This window comes from Ascidiella aspersa, chromosome 8 (genome assembly GCF_963924565.1).
Source record: "Ascidiella aspersa chromosome 8, kaAscAspe10.2, whole genome shotgun sequence".
Taxonomy (NCBI): domain Eukaryota; kingdom Metazoa; phylum Chordata; class Ascidiacea; order Phlebobranchia; family Ascidiidae; genus Ascidiella; species Ascidiella aspersa.
In genome coordinates, this window is record NC_139454.1 from 14,303,524 (window position 1) to 14,320,617 (window position 17,094).

General features: G+C 35.2%; 1 protein-coding gene across 1 annotated transcript in view; it reads left to right on the top strand.

The window, feature by feature from the left end:
* The first annotated feature begins 13,994 nt into the window (after positions 1-13,994).
* LOC146136255 (uncharacterized) overlaps positions 13,995-17,094 on the top strand; it is a 31,163-nt gene continuing 28,063 nt past the window's right edge. Inside the window, exons 1-2 of the mRNA XM_083396193.1 lie at positions 13,995-15,635; positions 16,326-16,468. Coding sequence (XP_083252319.1) covers positions 13,995-15,635; positions 16,326-16,468 — 1,784 coding nt within the window. The remainder of the gene's footprint in view (positions 15,636-16,325; positions 16,469-17,094) is intronic.

Here is a 17,094-nt window from a genome sequence, read left to right on the forward strand (position 1 = left end):
TAAACGATGTTTTCAAAGAATTTGGTATTAATTTTTAGTTTATGGTATCAATTTGAATGTGTTTTAATTTGTAACACTGGAACACGTATGTAGAAGACTATTTAGAGCAGCAGTACGGCATAAATTTAATTTGCGCACTGAACACTGGCATACTAAAGAAAAATTACTGTATGGAAAGTATTCTTTGGGATAAGTATATATTGCGTAAAGAACATTTCCTAAATGAGCAATGGCTGTTACCATTTACCAAGTACAGCAAATTTGTTTATTTAAATTAAATTGGTATACAACCAAATATTATTCCAACTTACTTTATGTAAGAAAAGCTGGCAAATTACTAATTTTTAAGCTTAATTACCACCAAGGGACAGACAAAATTTGCACTTCAAAATTTTTTTCGCAAGCTGCATAGTACCACTGCGCCCCACCGCTAAATTTGGGATCTTAAACAGTAATATAGAAATAGATACATTTGTATTCCAATAGTAATTTAAGGCAGTGGTTCGCAAACTTTTTTTGCGACGCCCTTGAAAAAGAATTTTAATTTGCGGCACACTCATCAAATTTGGAATTCTACAATTTTTACTAAAATTTGTACACTAAAGCCAAATCATTTATGGGTTTGGTTTACCAAAAGTTGCTTTTTCTGTAATAGGCTCTGTACAGTGTACAATGCAAAATACCTATATCATTTACATTAAGGAGTTAATTAACACCGCCATATAGTTAAGTTTAATGAGTTCGGCACCTTGAGATTTAGAACAAACGAAGTGGTATTAATTTAATTTATAAGGCAATTCCTCACATAAATCTTAACGCCTAGAAGTGGTAACTAAGGCGCTCCATCGATTTGGTACGTAGAAAGTAACGCAAAAAAGGTCAACAAATACCGCATACCGCAACGCACATTATTTGGGTTACGGTGCGGGTTTGAGTTTGGGTTGGTAAAACATTATTATTAATAATAAAATAATGATGTGCGTTGCGTTAAGCGGCATTTGTAGACCGTTTTTTGCGTTACTTTCTACGTACCAAATGGAAAGAGCCCCGAAATCAACGACATAGCTCAATCGCGTACATTTTAACAGTAATACACCTTTCAAAAATGTACAGTAGGGTCCTAAGAAAGTGTCACGCAACTTGTGATAACCTTGCCTGTCCTACCAAGTCAATTTTGTAAACAGAAAACGGTTTAAATTAGGACTAGGGGTCATTAAACAACAGATTACGCCAAAAGCGTACATTTTTATAACAGGCTTAAATCGAAAAGATGATGTTTTTCTTATTGTGAATCAGACCGTGACGGCTGTCGAAAGTAGAATGCATTGCTTAAAGGCAAAAGAAAAAAGGCAAAAGTGAGAGTTTGTCCTCATGGTTATAATCTCTTTGCACCAAGTTAACAAAATTTAACAAGTAAATGCATCAGTAAAAAAATATTTTCTCCTCACAACTTTTGCACTATCTGAATTTTCTAAATCATCACCAGGGTCCAGTAGAGACGAGGGATTTGGTTCTTCTAAATTCCTAACTAGCCTAAGATTGTGGTATATCCCAACTAGTGTTTCCTTTTATGACAAACGCGATTAATCATATAGTGCATTTTAGGGTTGGCAAACCTGTCAATTGACCGGTCAAATACGGCCAATTGACCACACTTTATTTAACTGGTCAAATACTTATATTGAATTCAAATAGTGTACATTTTTTTAGGGTTGTTTTGTGATTTCAGATTTCAATAATCTTGATTGTAACTTTTTTAGAGAACTCAAATATAAAATCATAGGGTTTACCTGATGCAAACACATGTTCTGTGGTAGTAACAAAGTGTTTGTAATAGCAAAGTAGATTTATTTTGTTAGAATAAATGCATTAGGGTTGGGCTATTGATTAGTCAAATAAAATTTGGTTAATTGACCAGTCAAATACTCGTCAAATAGGACAATATTTGGTCAAATGCCCAACCCTAGTGCATTTATTCTAAACAACATAAATCTACTTTGTCATTCCAAACACTTCGTTATTACCACAGAACATGTGTTTGCATCAGGTAAACCCCACCATTTTATATTTGAATTATTAAAAAAAGTTACAATCGATTCTATTAAATACTCAAATCTCAAAACAACCACCATTTTATATTTGAATTATTAAAAAAAGTTACAATCGATTCTATTAAAAACTCAAATCTCAAAACAACCCTTAACAAATTTACAACATTTGAATCAAATGCGAGTACCTGTTAAATAAAGTGCCGTCAATTGACCGCATTTGACCAGTCAATTGACAGACTTGCCAACCCTACTTTCTACATATCGAACCGCAAGAGCCCCAATATTTCACACATTTGGGAAAATCGCAAGCAATACAAAGAAAATGGCTCATACTTAAATTTAAAGTATTGGTCCCTCAAACAGTTAAGTGAAGTGGACCAAGTTAGCAAAGCCCCGCTTTATTACTTTTAGCAGACAGCAAAAAGGTTGAGAAACACTGCGCTTTAGGGTAATCTCATCAAATCAAAGTATTTTTCAATAAAAAACTTGACAAAAAATATTACATTTTCAGCCTAAAGGTATAGGATAACTGAGCTTTTCCTAAGATCAAAATTTTCATTTTGTTTGGTATGTTGTGAACGTGTTATGTTTGTCATTTTACCTTACCACATAAACTTGGACCTTAAAGGTTATTTATTATCACACAAATTACCTTATAGTAATTATTAAAGCCTTTTATGTGTTTTGACTTTATTTAATTAGCGTTTGGCTTTTTCGGCTTTTTTCATCCAAGGTTTGAAATGTACCAAATGTTACCGAATGGAAAACAATAAGTGATGAAACATACTGTAAGAAGCGATTAAACTGTAACCCGTGAAAAGGTGAAAATTGCTTGAGTCATCTTTAACACGTTCACTGCTATGCGATCAACCAGTGGGTCTTGCAGAAAATTTGGCTACTGTGTTGTGACCCACCGGTGGGTCATACGATAAAAGTTACTGCTTTTTCCACGTTCACGGCGATGCGATGTTAATTGCGCCTCAAACGGGTTTGAGGGTTTATAATCTGGTACTCATAAAGTTAAACTTTAAAACCTAACATATTCGGCTTTCTTCTTTAAAATTTATTATTGGGTCATTCCATGTCTAATTTAAAGGGCCGGAACCCATGTTCTTAGATTTTCTTTATATTTTAAACAGTTAATAAGATTGCAACAAATTTGAGGGTTCTGTGATAAGCGGTTTCGAAGATTTTATTTTTTGAATATTTGACCACTATGTGAAAATAGGTCGTTTTTTAATTATTGAGTGCTTTTATCTCTCTGGAGGCTTTATTTTGCAGCAAAAGCCTGTAGTAAAATGCTATTCCCCCATTTGTTGGGGTGCTAGTTTCAAAAATGATGCTTAAAACACTATGTGATTATTTCTTCTATATGAAAATTGCATTTATAGTTTATGACTTCCGAAGACTTTTCGAAGCTTTCTGCAGTTTTTTTTCAATTTTTATGTTTGCAAAATAATCTTTAGACAACATAGTATTTTGACTTTCTAAAGTGGTTCTTATTTTTACAATTAGAAATTGGTAATTAGGTTTCAAATTTGAGCACTTTATAATACAATAAAAAGTGACCAAAAAATGTGTTAATACACTGACTTTTGCAACTTTACATACAACTATAGAAAAGACATACAATAACACATTGGCTGAAATATTTCTATTCAACATATTGTATAAAGTTCTAGAAAAACAAATACATACAAGAAATAAGACAAAGTATGAAACTTCGCAGACATTTTGTTAACTATGTTTGTTGATAGTGTGGAGGTTATACCACTGCCTGTTACCTGAGGTTTCAATTTACACAGTATGTTATAAAATTGATTATAGCAAATACCATCGTATCAAACCTAATAAAACCAGGGAGATGGAACAGCTAGCCGCATAAATTTGACCAGACACATGGTTGCTATTTTAGATAATTTTCATCTAGATTTAAATGTTTTGATATAATTCTAGATGTAATATTCTAAAATTTACATGATAAATATTCGTTTTAGACTACTATTTTTTTTTGTTTTCGATGATTAGAATTGCCTTAATTTTGCATAAATATGACAACTGGGTACATTTTTTTATTAATTTTATCAATTTCAAATTTTCACTAACTGAAAATTTATTAACTAGGTATAAAAAAATTCAAATAAATGGTTTTGTTTCATGAAATAAAAAACATAATAATAAAGACAGCATTGTTCAACCGTGTCCTTTGGGCCCCAGGGGGAGCACGGAGAATTATTCAGGGGGCAACAGGCATGTTATATTTTAATTTTTAGCCAGTTAAACCATTTTGTTTTGGTTTGCGTTATGTCCAGAGACCTCTCTTATGATGTATTTAAAGTGTTTTTCGAATTCATGAGCAAAGGGAGCACAAAGTGTTAAGTGCTAATGGAAGGTAGCCAGGACACTTATAAGGTTGAGAACCACTGGTGGGCCATTCCGTGTCAATTCACACAGTCAAGAAATTCAACCTCTCCGGTTTCCCTTAAATTTTACACACCTTTTCACTATCCTATATAATGAACACCTGCAAAATTTGAGCGTAATTTGTCGACAAACGCCAGAGTTATAAAGCTTTTAGTTTGGGGGTCTGCCGAGGGGGCGCAATTTTTCTATTTTGGACCATGTTTGACGCCCTATTACTGTTAAACTAAATAAGGTAACAGCCCAATTTTTTTACAGGTGATAGTACTTCTACCAAATATTAAAAAAAACATAGTTTACATTGTCACTCTAAAAGGTCATAGACATCCAAAGTTGGCCTTTCCGAGCACTCGGCTAAAATTTTCCCCTAATTTTGAAACCTCGCCAAGACCCCATTTTTGGATTTGACTAAAAATTGGTAGAAGTGTTGTTTACAGGATTATCTCTTAACTGCGAAAATTTCAGTACAAAATATTAAAGGGGTTGGAAAATATTTATTGTGAAACATGGGTTGAAACGAAAAAAAAAGCAAAAAGTGGGGTCCTTTTAATATCCCAGTTACCTATGACCCCAGTAAAAATTTGCACTTAAATTTTGTCCACATATTTACTAAGATATGGCAAGTCTACCATGCAAAATTAGTTCATGGTTCTCAATGTTTTCTGATAGAAATTCCATGTCAAATAGAGGGAGATGAATTAAAATAAGAAACACCAGGAGTCCACTCAGCAGCCCAGGTTGACTCAACCTGTGGTGTCGAGTGGGTCTCCTGCAAAAGATAAGTATCTATAGATGATTTTTTTAGGGAGGAAAAAATGGCGTGGCGTTTGGTCTTATCGGTTAGTTCGTTGACATTAAAAGTTGCGATTTTTAAGTTGGTCTCCATTTTAGTTTACTTTAAAAGTTGGGGGGTTGAGTTTTTGGGTGTGAAACAATATTATGAAAACACTGTGGTGCGCTTTTTCCCCCCTGGATCGGGGGTACTATTAGATATTAGGGGTGCGTTATTCTGGCCCCCTAGCATGAGATCCTGATTTTACTCTTCTTTCTCTGTGCTGTCTTCTTCATCTTCTTGTTCGGTCTCTGAAGAACGTTATTAGTAACGAATATAAAAGAGTACCCAATAAGAGAAACTGACAAAGACTGACGAAGCATAGGAAAGTTACACGAGTTATAAAGGGAGGGAAAGAATGCAACAAGACGCGGGACGTATAATGATAATTACGGAGAGAGGCAAGGAAAAGAAAGGAGAAACGCACAGAAGCAAATACCATAGAAATCAGAGTTAACAATAGAAACATAAATCATTACACTTGCCAGCTTCTGGCTGGCTTGCTAAACACCAGCCAACAAAAACTGTGTGGATTTGTAATCAGACTCAGACAATCTACCTTGAAGGAGTGAGGTTGATTCATTAGGCAAAAAGACAATTAATGATTCTCATAATTCAACCAACGTTGCATCAAATTGTTGCCATCGAGTGAGGAAGAACTCTATTTCTTATGGACAAGAAAAGTCGTCGAACGAACTCTGAAAACTATTGTGTTTGGAACCAGCAAGAAGCCAGCGTTTGGAAGAATTGATTTAGTCGAACGATACGTTAAGACGACTCATAGCATCAGCAAAGCTAAAGAAACAACCGCTTGGAATCATGGATTTCACAATAACTGATGTGGCGAATCGGGGTGTTTAGTTAGGGGTAAGAAGGCTGCTGGCTCTGAAGACGAGTGCCGACGGCTGCCTAGACTCTTACAAGTTCTTAATCCGACTCCAAAGGAGCAGGCCGCTAGAATACCTGTCCTTAACTTCTTGTACTCTAGGCAAAGACACTTCACTCAGTAGATGTTGCCCGTCGAGTATATTAACAAATCTCAGAAACACATGATAAACAGAGCGGTGATTCAAGCCGCTATCAGTAAGACGTATATAATAGAATAGCTTGCGAAACGATCAAAGCGCACGATTCGGCGTTAGGTCACGCGTCAGTGGACAACGGTCACGTGTATAGTGACGTAGAATTAGCCAATATCAAGTAATATTGCATGATAAATGCTACACTGATTCTACCTAGTTTATCAGGTGAAAAGCTATTATACTTTTAAAAATATTTAAAAATAAATAAGTAAAATTACCGACCGAAAGGTCTGTAAACTGTTTTTATGTGACTTTTTGTTAAACCATTATGTATTGCATTTCGCAAATTATGTATAGTCTATATCTATGAAGTCAAGTCTAAGCTACGTCGATCGCACGATCTTTTGATAAATTTTAAAAGAGCCTAATTTTTGTGCTTGGATCTCAATAGTTTGAAATCAACGCGTTTAGCTTGTGAATCACGACTTAATTTTGTTGTGCACGAAATAATTTTGTGATAAATTTCCGAATTCTTTTAAACATTTGGTACGTTTTGGGGTTTTGTCTGTTTTTTTCTCTGATCATACGCAGCCGCGTTTACACACGAGTTTAAAATACCTCGTATCAAGCATAATGATTTATCCACACGCGAAACATTAGCTTTCAACTCACAACTTTAGGAAAACCCCATTTCCTGCCTTTTGAAGAAAGCAATATTGAATAAGCAGCAACTTCAAAGCGTATTTTCTTGTGATGCGTCGTTATATTAAAACTTACATTGAACGAATTGTGCAAATTAAAAAAAAATGCAAATTTATAAGTAGATGTTGCTCAATGTTAAAATTCAATAGAATTTAATTCCGAACAAATCACTACCCCTCCTTTCTTTTATGTTTTTCACAGTTTCACGTTTTTCATCATGTGTGACGGAAGGACATGAACGAGACAAAGAGACAACAACAAAATGCCTGTCGTTCGTTGACTTATCGACAGAAGAAAACATCTTGTTCTTGAATGTGTTGCTAAAAGCTACAACTCGTGTGACTTATTGCCTTGTTCATGTTCATTTCGCTCAAATCGTATGAAGCACTTTTTAACAAAAGTCAATTGTGTTAAAAAAATAGCAACCTTTCGGGTATAAAGATTAAACTAAGTATAGAACTTAGCAAACCGAAAATCAGTTTGTTTGTATGTAATAAAAAGATAAATATATTTCGCTATAAAGCATCTTCAGTATCTAAAAACATAACACAACATAAGACAAGAATACGCTATAAAAACCTAAACCAACTGTTCTAGGCAAGTGGTGCACTATGCAAGCCGCAACTGCTGCAACTAAAACTTTCGGGTATAATGCGAAAATCAGCCGCCGTGTTATATTCACGACGGCAATTCCTTTTGTGCTGGAGTGTCTGTAGCGTCATAAGTAATAATTAATGTATAATTACATACTATGGAATTTATCGTAGGCTATTGCGTATTTTGAAATGTGTTGCTGTTGCTCGCTTTTTGGTGCTGATAGAAATTGCAAAAACACCGGTTTGAGCCGTTAGACCGTTTACCAGAAAAACTTCTAGCCGTAGGATATTAATCACACCCGCAAGCCCACCCATTTTATTCTCATACTGTAAATATTTTTGCCAGTTGGTCGCCAGTTGATAGCCTACACAGACAGGTTGTGTGGCTTGCCGGCTTTTGCTGGCTTGCTAAACACCAGCCAACAAAATCGGTGTGGATTTCTAATCAGACTCAGACAATCTACCTTGAAGGAGTGAGGTTGATTCATTAGGCAAAAAGACATAAAAGAGGCTCATAATCGACCCGCTTGCTTCATATGCAACCCAATTTACTTCAAGTGATGGTGATATACAGGCACTGAAAAAATCATTAAAATAAATTAAATATGCGGTGAAGTAATGCACAGTTACAAATTCACTGGACATCACAAACCTAACACTAAAATGAATGTATATTTTTTCATGAAGTTGAATAAAAAAACATTCCTGTCGTGTTGAAAAGACCATTTACCTAAAATAATAATGCAAACAAACTTATATTTTTGAGAGGTTTAAATCGACCTATCTCTAAAAGCTTTTCAAATATATTTTGCTTACTAATTCTAAGTCATTTAAATGCATACGTCTCTAGGTGCGCACCCAAGTGAAAAGGTTGAGAAACACTTTCTCTACCACTACCAGTGGGCCATAAGAACATTTCAGGTTGGCCACAGAGCAATTAAAAAAGCTAGATTTAGTTTCATTTGTGTCACTATATTTAATTTTACAGAAATAATGGCTTGGGGAGGAATTAAAAAGGAATGTAAATTTATTGTTCAGTCAAAGTGTCTAACTTATGCACGGTTGAATAAATAATCTGTTTTGAAATATATTCTGCTATGTTTTGTTCTAAACCTACTTTACAGTTTTTTCTTTGATTAAAATTTATCGGGCCACAGCATTTTTTGGAACGTAAATGATGGGGCCACGAAAGAAAAAAGGTTGAGAACCACTGGTCTGCAGTGACAGGCATCAGGGGGCGCTCTTTCACTATTGTTCGTAAAAATTAATAAAAAATTTTTTTTTCAAATGCCGCATACCACAACACATATTGTTTGGGTTAGGGTGCGGGTTAGCGTTTGGTTGAGGATGGGTCAAGTTATTATTAATAATAAACATAATATTACTTGACCCACCCTCACCCAAACGCTAACCCGCACCCTAACCCAAACAATATGCGTTGTGGTATGCGGTATTATTATTATTATTTTTTTTTGCATAACTTTTCACGTACAATAGTGAAAGAGCGCCCTATATAGTCCCACAACTTTCGATTTAAGATATGTAGGCACTATAGTTTTCCTGACTTTTAAAATAATACCTCGGGTTTTCAGGTCGCAGTGTTTCTCAACCCATGGGTCGCCAACCCGTTTGATTTGCTTGGTTCTATAAGCAAGATATTTTGGGGCGTTTTTTCTTGTTTGAATACATAGAAAGTAACTTATATTATTTGGGTTAAGGTGCGGCTTTGTGTTTTGGTGGGTCAAGCATTTTTATGAATAATAAATATATTAATGCTTGACCCACCCAAACTCGAACCCGCACCTTAACCCAAATAATATGATATGCATTGCGATATGAGGCATTTGTAGATTTTTATTTTTTTGCGTTACTTTCTACTAGGGTTGGGCATTTGACCAGTCAAATAAAATCCGATCAATTGACCGGTCAAATACTCGTCAAATAGGTCAAATACTATACATACTATCATAATGCAATTAAAGTTAAAAATAAACTTTAACTTTAAATAAATTTATAAACGTTTTGGCTCAAGTACTATGGTTTGTAAAACAATTATTTTTTGACTATCTATAAGAATATTTGCAAAACCATGCCCATCTTGCAAACAATACTGTATAGAAGTATTTCATATTGTAGTAATTTTTGCTATTACTACAACCACCAAGCAAAGAGATTATAACCATGAGGACAAACTGTGACGTAGCTCATTGTTCTACTTTCGACAGCGTTCCGCTCTAGTGCATAATAGTAAAACGTAAACAACTGGGCTTGACTTGCATGTTGGTTAAGTAAAATTTTGGAGCAACCAGCTTATATATATTAAGGTTCGACATTTCTGACAGTTTAAAAGTTATGTTTGAATTAGGTGTCAAACTTTCATTGTCGAGTTTCGTGTAAACGCACTTAAAAAAGGGCATACAATATCAGCTGACCATAAGTACTACCGGTATATAATATGGTAACACACTCGTTGGCGCGCCAACGTCGTCAAGTTAATGACTGCGGAAGCGTACAACGCGTTGCTGTAGAGTAGACCAGTGGTTCCAAACCGGGGTGCCGGAGAGGAATTTACATTTTTTTAGTATTACTAGTAAGCCTTTTGGTACAACTTTTTGTGTTCGCTTATATAGTACAATAAGTACAATAAACAAAAAATTACAATATTGTTTAAAGTTATTTTTATTGCCCCAGTTTCGTTTATTTTAGCATTACAGTAAAACACTTAAAGCAAATTAGAGTAGGGATCTTGTAATATATTCAATTATTCTTTAGTTTTGGTGTTAAGAAATATTAACATTACACAGTTTGGTACCAGTTTAGTGGATAGGGTTTGGTGAACACAAATTTAGTGAGTAATATTGTTCATTTAAAAAAGGAAATCACCAGATTACGCAGCTTTCTAATCTGTTGAAATTAAATGTAATAATAATCTTTATTCTTTTACAACCAGTTATCCAATCAAGTTTAAACTGAATAAAGATATATATATATTTAAGCTGTTTACAAGATGTCACCTACTTCTATACATGGGCTTTGATATATTCAACTACAACCTCCAGCAAGTAAGCTCCAAACTTTTGCTATAAGGGAGAAAAGATGAGAAGCACTCGAGGTAAAAAATACTTTTCGCAAACTTACATTGAAAATGACAAAAAATAATTATTTCAAACAGTACTGCGGAGTCGGTTAAAAATAACCCTAGTCCGACTCCAGTTAAATGTGGCATTTTGTCGAGTCCCGAGTCCGGCCCTGACTAAACAGCCTGTATTCCGCCAATTTACGTAACCAAAATTACATGGATATTTAGCTACCACTTATAGGGGTGTCGTATAACTCATTCATAATACATGGTTGGAAAATATTCCACCACATGCTATTCCACCTTTACAATTTTCAGTTGGTGGTCATATTAGTTTACTGCGCATTTCAGACTAGAGACTCGTGTAGTTTTACATGGTCTTACTCGAGTCCCGAGTCCGACTCCAGCAAAACAAACCGACTCCTCGAGGCCGACTCAGCAGTCCTGATTTCAAACCTGTACAATATGCTACCTAGTTCTGTGTGGATATTTTTATTTACTCTAAATTAAGCCACTATACTTTTAGAGTCTATAATTTATTTGCTGAAATTTATTCAGAATAAGTAATAACTTAACAACTCTTTTGACGACAAAGTAAAAATTTATAAATATTTTATTCATATAAAACAAAACGTTTACTTTGTAATACACACTTTGAAATTTAAGTATACTAAATCAGTGCAAAGAGATAATTTAATAAAATTATAAAAAAACATTTGCAATATATTGGTCGATAAATTGTGTTCATACAGACGCTGTTGACCAGGTACTAGACAAAACGAAAACAATACTGAAGTGGCCTCTGGAATCTGGTGTCAATAAAGAACTTTATTTATTCTTTAAATTGATTGATTCTTACCACGTTTAACCAAATAAATTTTAAATAAACATTATTTTGTTTTGCTTGCCTGAGTTTGCATATAAGGTGTACCAATAAGTAGGAAAATAATGACTCTTTTAACAAAAATTGATTACTTAAGGCAGGGTGGTCCAAAACCCAGGCCCGACATCGTTGTTTGTGGCTCGCGAAGCACTGTTGAATTATTGTAATGCGTACAGGGTTTATTTTAAAGAAATATAAGTGACCAACAATCAGCGAGCATCCTGCAATGGTTTGGTTAGGGTTACATTTTTCCGATTACACCATTAAACAAACCAGTTTACTATCACTTGGCAAAAAAGTTATTATCGCTCGATTTTATTTGACAATTTGGTGATAGCAGAAAGTTTGTGCAGTTTATATATCTTTCGACAGTTACAAACGAAAATCGTTTATCTGCTCCTGGCACGCATGTATAGTCTGCTTTGTGGCCCGTAAAGAATATGTAAGAAATACTGTGCAACCTTGGACAACCCTGACTTAAAAAATCAAAATCACTGAAAAGCCCAAACAATTACCAGTAGGAATTTGTGTAAAGCAGTGTCATATGTTATCTACAAGAGAATAAAGTTTCACATTAATTAATAGGCTTCTTACAGAACAACAAATGGTCAAAGGGGGGAAAATTTGAAGGAATTTATTTTACTCTTTAAATAATCTGCTCATTCTGTGACCAGAACTTTTTAAGTAGAGGTTCCCAATCAGTTTTCCAACCTGAATAATAGAAAAACAGTGTAACATACACAAACAAAACATTGGTAAAATTACTCGGAAGTTTTGTATAACTAGACCAGGGCTTTCCAAACTGGGGGTTGCTCATGGAGTTAAATTTTACACAAAGTGCTACATTCATAAAATTGTTATTTTTTCTGTTTGGTATGTTAATGGCAAATTATGAAACGCACATTACTTCAATAAATGCATGCCAAAGCAGACAGTCATCGAGAAATGTTATTTTTTAAACTGTTAAACCTAGTGGGTCAAAAAGTTTAATATAATAAATGAGGTCACAGCCTGAAAACTTGGGTAGCCCTAAACTAGATAAACTTTACCCATGGACAGTTAGCAGTTTAAAGTTTTGTTTATAAGTAAAATAGATACTCTATTCCATAATGGTTTGCCTTACACTATGATCTCATTGTCACAATAATCTTACCAGAGGTTTGTTGTATCTTTGAGGAATAGACTGAATATATATATTTTTTTTCCCAGTGTACTGTTGATATGTCTTTAAGCAATGTCCAACATAATCCCAGAATGGCTGAATCACAGTTACAGACGAATAATATGTGTTCTTATTATACTAGTAAATATGAGCAAGTTCTATAAAAATAAACCAAGTGGAGAAGTTTAACATTACAATAACATACTCCAATACTGAGCAATCAAATATAATATATTTTGCAAAATTATTAACTGAATTCAGTGACATCTGGTAACTACTGATTCCAAATGTAACTACCTTACAAATGGTAATTGCTTGCTTCACTCGCACAAACAGCACACCACCAATAATATTTGCTAGTTAAATATTTCATACAGCAAACCAAGGTGCAAAAAATTTTCGTTTAAACCAGCGGTTCCCAACCTGTGGGTCGCGACCCCAACTGGGGTCGCCTGACAATTTGCCTCGGGTCACCTGAGGCCTTCTGAAAAGTTTAGAATTTCATTAGTTTAGAAATTTAGAAAGTTAACTCTTAACAATGGTCAGCTCACCGCAGAGCGCATCGCGATTTTACTAGAGTACTAGACAAACCAGAACACCCTGGGCCTCATTACAGGATTTTCGTTTAATAATGGCAAATATGCTCGGAAAGCAAGATTTTAACGGCAGTTTAGCGGCCATGAAAAATTACAGAATTTACTCGTTTGATTTCAGGTAATTCATTACGTCACAAAGGCCTTTACCATGAAAATAACAATTTAATTGCTGATTGCTGAAATGCATTTAAGCAAAAGTTGGACTTGAGGTCGCGATTTTTGTTGATATTTGTGAGAAAAAAAGTTAAATCTTCAAACATTGAGCAGCCAGGAAGCATGTTGAGAGCTAGACTATTATTTTTGCATCAGTTGATAGCCTAGGCAAGCCAGTGTAGGCTTACTATTGAATTCCCGGCATCAACCATAGGTAGCCTACGATAGCTAGCCTAGCCTACAGAACTTTCAAAAGCGACTGATAACATTTGCTAGACTTAAAAAAGCAAAAAAGTACCCATTGGAAAGAGTTTAATAATAACGGGCGCCATAAACTAAAATTTATTTTGTAAAATTTCAGATTTCCCATGATGAATCGAGAGACAAGTATTAGGCCTAGGAAAAGAAAATATTGTGAGGAATTTTTGAAGTATGGATTTACTTTCGTAGTTGACGCAGGAATTGAAAAGCCACAATGTGTCATTTGCAACACAATTATGTCAGCTGAATCGATGAAGCCCAACAAAATGAAACGCCATTTTGACGCTAAGCATCCAAACTTTGCGGGCAAGGATGTGTGGTATTTTAAGAACAAAGCTGATTGTGTCAAAAAAAACAGGCTGGATTCTGGGGGCAAGTACCAACAGCAAAATGTGGCAGCCATTGAAGCTTCATATTTGGTGGCTCTCAGAATCGCCAAAGCCAAGAAACCTCACACCATTGCCGAGGAGTTGCTGCTGCCAGCAACCAAAGACGTTGTTCGAGTTATGCTTGGAGCTGAATATGGTAACAAACTGAATACAATATCCTTGTCTAATAACACCGTCAGTAGAAGAATAGACGACATGTCTGCTGATATTATGGAGCAAGTAATCCAGGAAATGAAATCAGCTCCACTTGGAATATTTAGTATCCAGCTTGATGAATCAACAGATGTGGCAAACTGTTCTCAGTTACTGGTTTACGTGAGGTACATTTATGAAGGTGATTTCAAAGATGAGTTTCTTTTTTGCAAACCACTTGAAACGACAACTACTGCACGCGATGTCTTTGACACAGTTGGATCATTTCTGCAAAATCATGGCATTCCTTGGGAAAATGTTTATGGTGTTTGCACAGACGGTGCTCCAGCAATGCTGGGATGTAGGTCTGGATTTCAACGTTTGGTAATCAATGCATCACCGAAAGCCATCGGAACTCACTGTATGATTCATCGACAAGTGTTAGCAACGAAGACTTTGCCACAAGAATTCCAAGATACAATGAAAAGCGTTGTAAGTGTCGTGAATTTTGTAAAAGCTAGTGCTTTAAACAGCCGCCTATTTTCAAAAGTTGGCAGTGAGTTGGATGCATCCAATAATGTTCTGTTATTTCACACTAGTGTGAGATGGTTGTCCAGAGGCAAAGTTTTGAAACGTGTTTTTGATCTTCGTGATGAATTGAAAACATTTTTTAATCAAAAATCTAAACCACAGTTTGAAGCACTTTTCGGCGACAAAAACCAACTTCACAAAATTGCTTACTTGGTTGACATCTTTGCAATCTTAAATGAGTTAAATTTGTCTCTCCAAGGACCAAATGCAACATGCCTAGACTTGTCAGAAAAGATCCGAGCATTCAAGTTGAAACTTCAACTTTGGCAAAAAAAATTGGATGAAAATAGAATTTACATGTTGCCGAACTTATCTGCTTTCTTTGAGGAAAATGATATTGAACAGGAAACAATGAATAGAACAATACTTTCTGTCAAAGAACACTTCAAAATTCTTGAAGAAGAAATTTCAAGATATTTTCCTAATTTACCTGACACACCATTTGCACTTGCAAGAAGCCCATTCACCATCAGAGTTGAAGATGTTCCTGAGAATGCACAAGAGGAGTTCATTGAACTCATTACCAGTGATGCAGCAAAAACTGATTTTTCTTCAATGTCAGTTACCAAATTTTGGATCAAGAGTTTGCAGTCATATCCCGTTCTGTCTGAGATCGCATTGCACCTGATTCTTCCTTTTCCAACAACATACCTTTGTGAAACAGGCTTTTTAAGCTTGTTGGTTATAAAATCTAAATACAGGAGCAGACTTGATGCAGAAGATGATCTGCGTTGTGCTCTTGCAAAGACTGCTCTGTCGCAACACGTCAGCACATCAAATTAATTCTTTGTTTTATCGCCTTAATGTTGCGTCATGAAAGTTTTTCTTTAAATTCGATTGCCGATATCTCTTGCTAGAGTTTGCAACGAATGCCTTGTTACACCAATTTTTATGCGTCAGAGCTGTATGTGATGTTACGTATATCCGTTTAATGTGAGCGCTTTATTTTGAAATTCGCCTTATTGTCAACAATCCATTATTTTTAGAATCGAACGCCAGTTACGTCGCAATGTAGATCGAAGCGCTTTTGTTCAAGCCATATTTGGACAAAAATATTATTTCCGTCTATAAGAGTCGAGAGAAAAAAGGTTTAGACCACGCCTTGTTATCACGTGATATTTTGTTAAGTATTATAAGAATTAATGACGTAAATCTTTCTTTATCGCAGAAATTTTCTTAACTGATTCTCGTCTATAAATAGCGTGTTCAATCAATATGAACCAGATAGAGGCTTTTATAGCTTCTACTCAGACAGCAAACTTGAGTGCTTTTGTGACTGAACCAGAGAGAGGCTTTTACAGCTTTGACTGAAGACAGCAAAAATTGACTGTTCATGTATCTGAACTAAAGGAAAGAATTGGACCTGAATGGCCTCACGAAGACAGGCCATCTCAAATCTTGTAGGAGTGTGGTCGATTCATCTTGGCAATTATATAAATGAAGACTCATTATCAGACCATACCCCTACAAATTGGCGCGACCCGAGTGAGCAACGAAGCTCAAGAAAAGTTGAATCTAAATCCGAACGAACCACCTGCAAACTACTTTCCCAAGAAGACTGAAGAAACGAAGCTCAAAGAAAAGATGTGCCTTAATCTGTATGGACCACCTACAAACGGCCGCCTAAAAACTGTCATGTTTGGAACTTGCAAGAAGCCAGCTTTAGAAGAAATTAATCTCATCGAAAGATACGTGAAGAGACGCTCCATAGCGCCAGCAAAGCATTTGCTTGGAATTCGAAACACGAAATACAAACAAGCGTTGCCGATAAAAGACATCACCACCGTTTGGAATCATGGAAAACGCAATTGCACATGGATTTCACTATAACTAATTCTGCCTAGTTTATCAGGTGAAAAATCTATTATCTTTTAAAATAAAAACAAAATTATATATATAATAAGTAAAAATATCGACTGAAAGGTCTGTAAATTGTTTTAATGCGACTTTTTATTAAACCATTATGTATCGCATTTCGCAAATTATGTATAGTCTATATCTATGAAGTCTAAGCTTAAACGTCGATCGCACGATATTTTGATAAATGTTAAAGGAGCTTAATTTTTGTGCTTGGAGCTCAATAGTTTGAAATCAACGCGTTAAACTTGTGAATCATGATTTAATTTTGTTGTGCACGAAATAATTTTGTGTTAAATTTCCGAATTCTTTTAAACATTTGGTACGTTTTTGGGTTTTAGTTTAGGGAACTCTCGTCATACGCAGC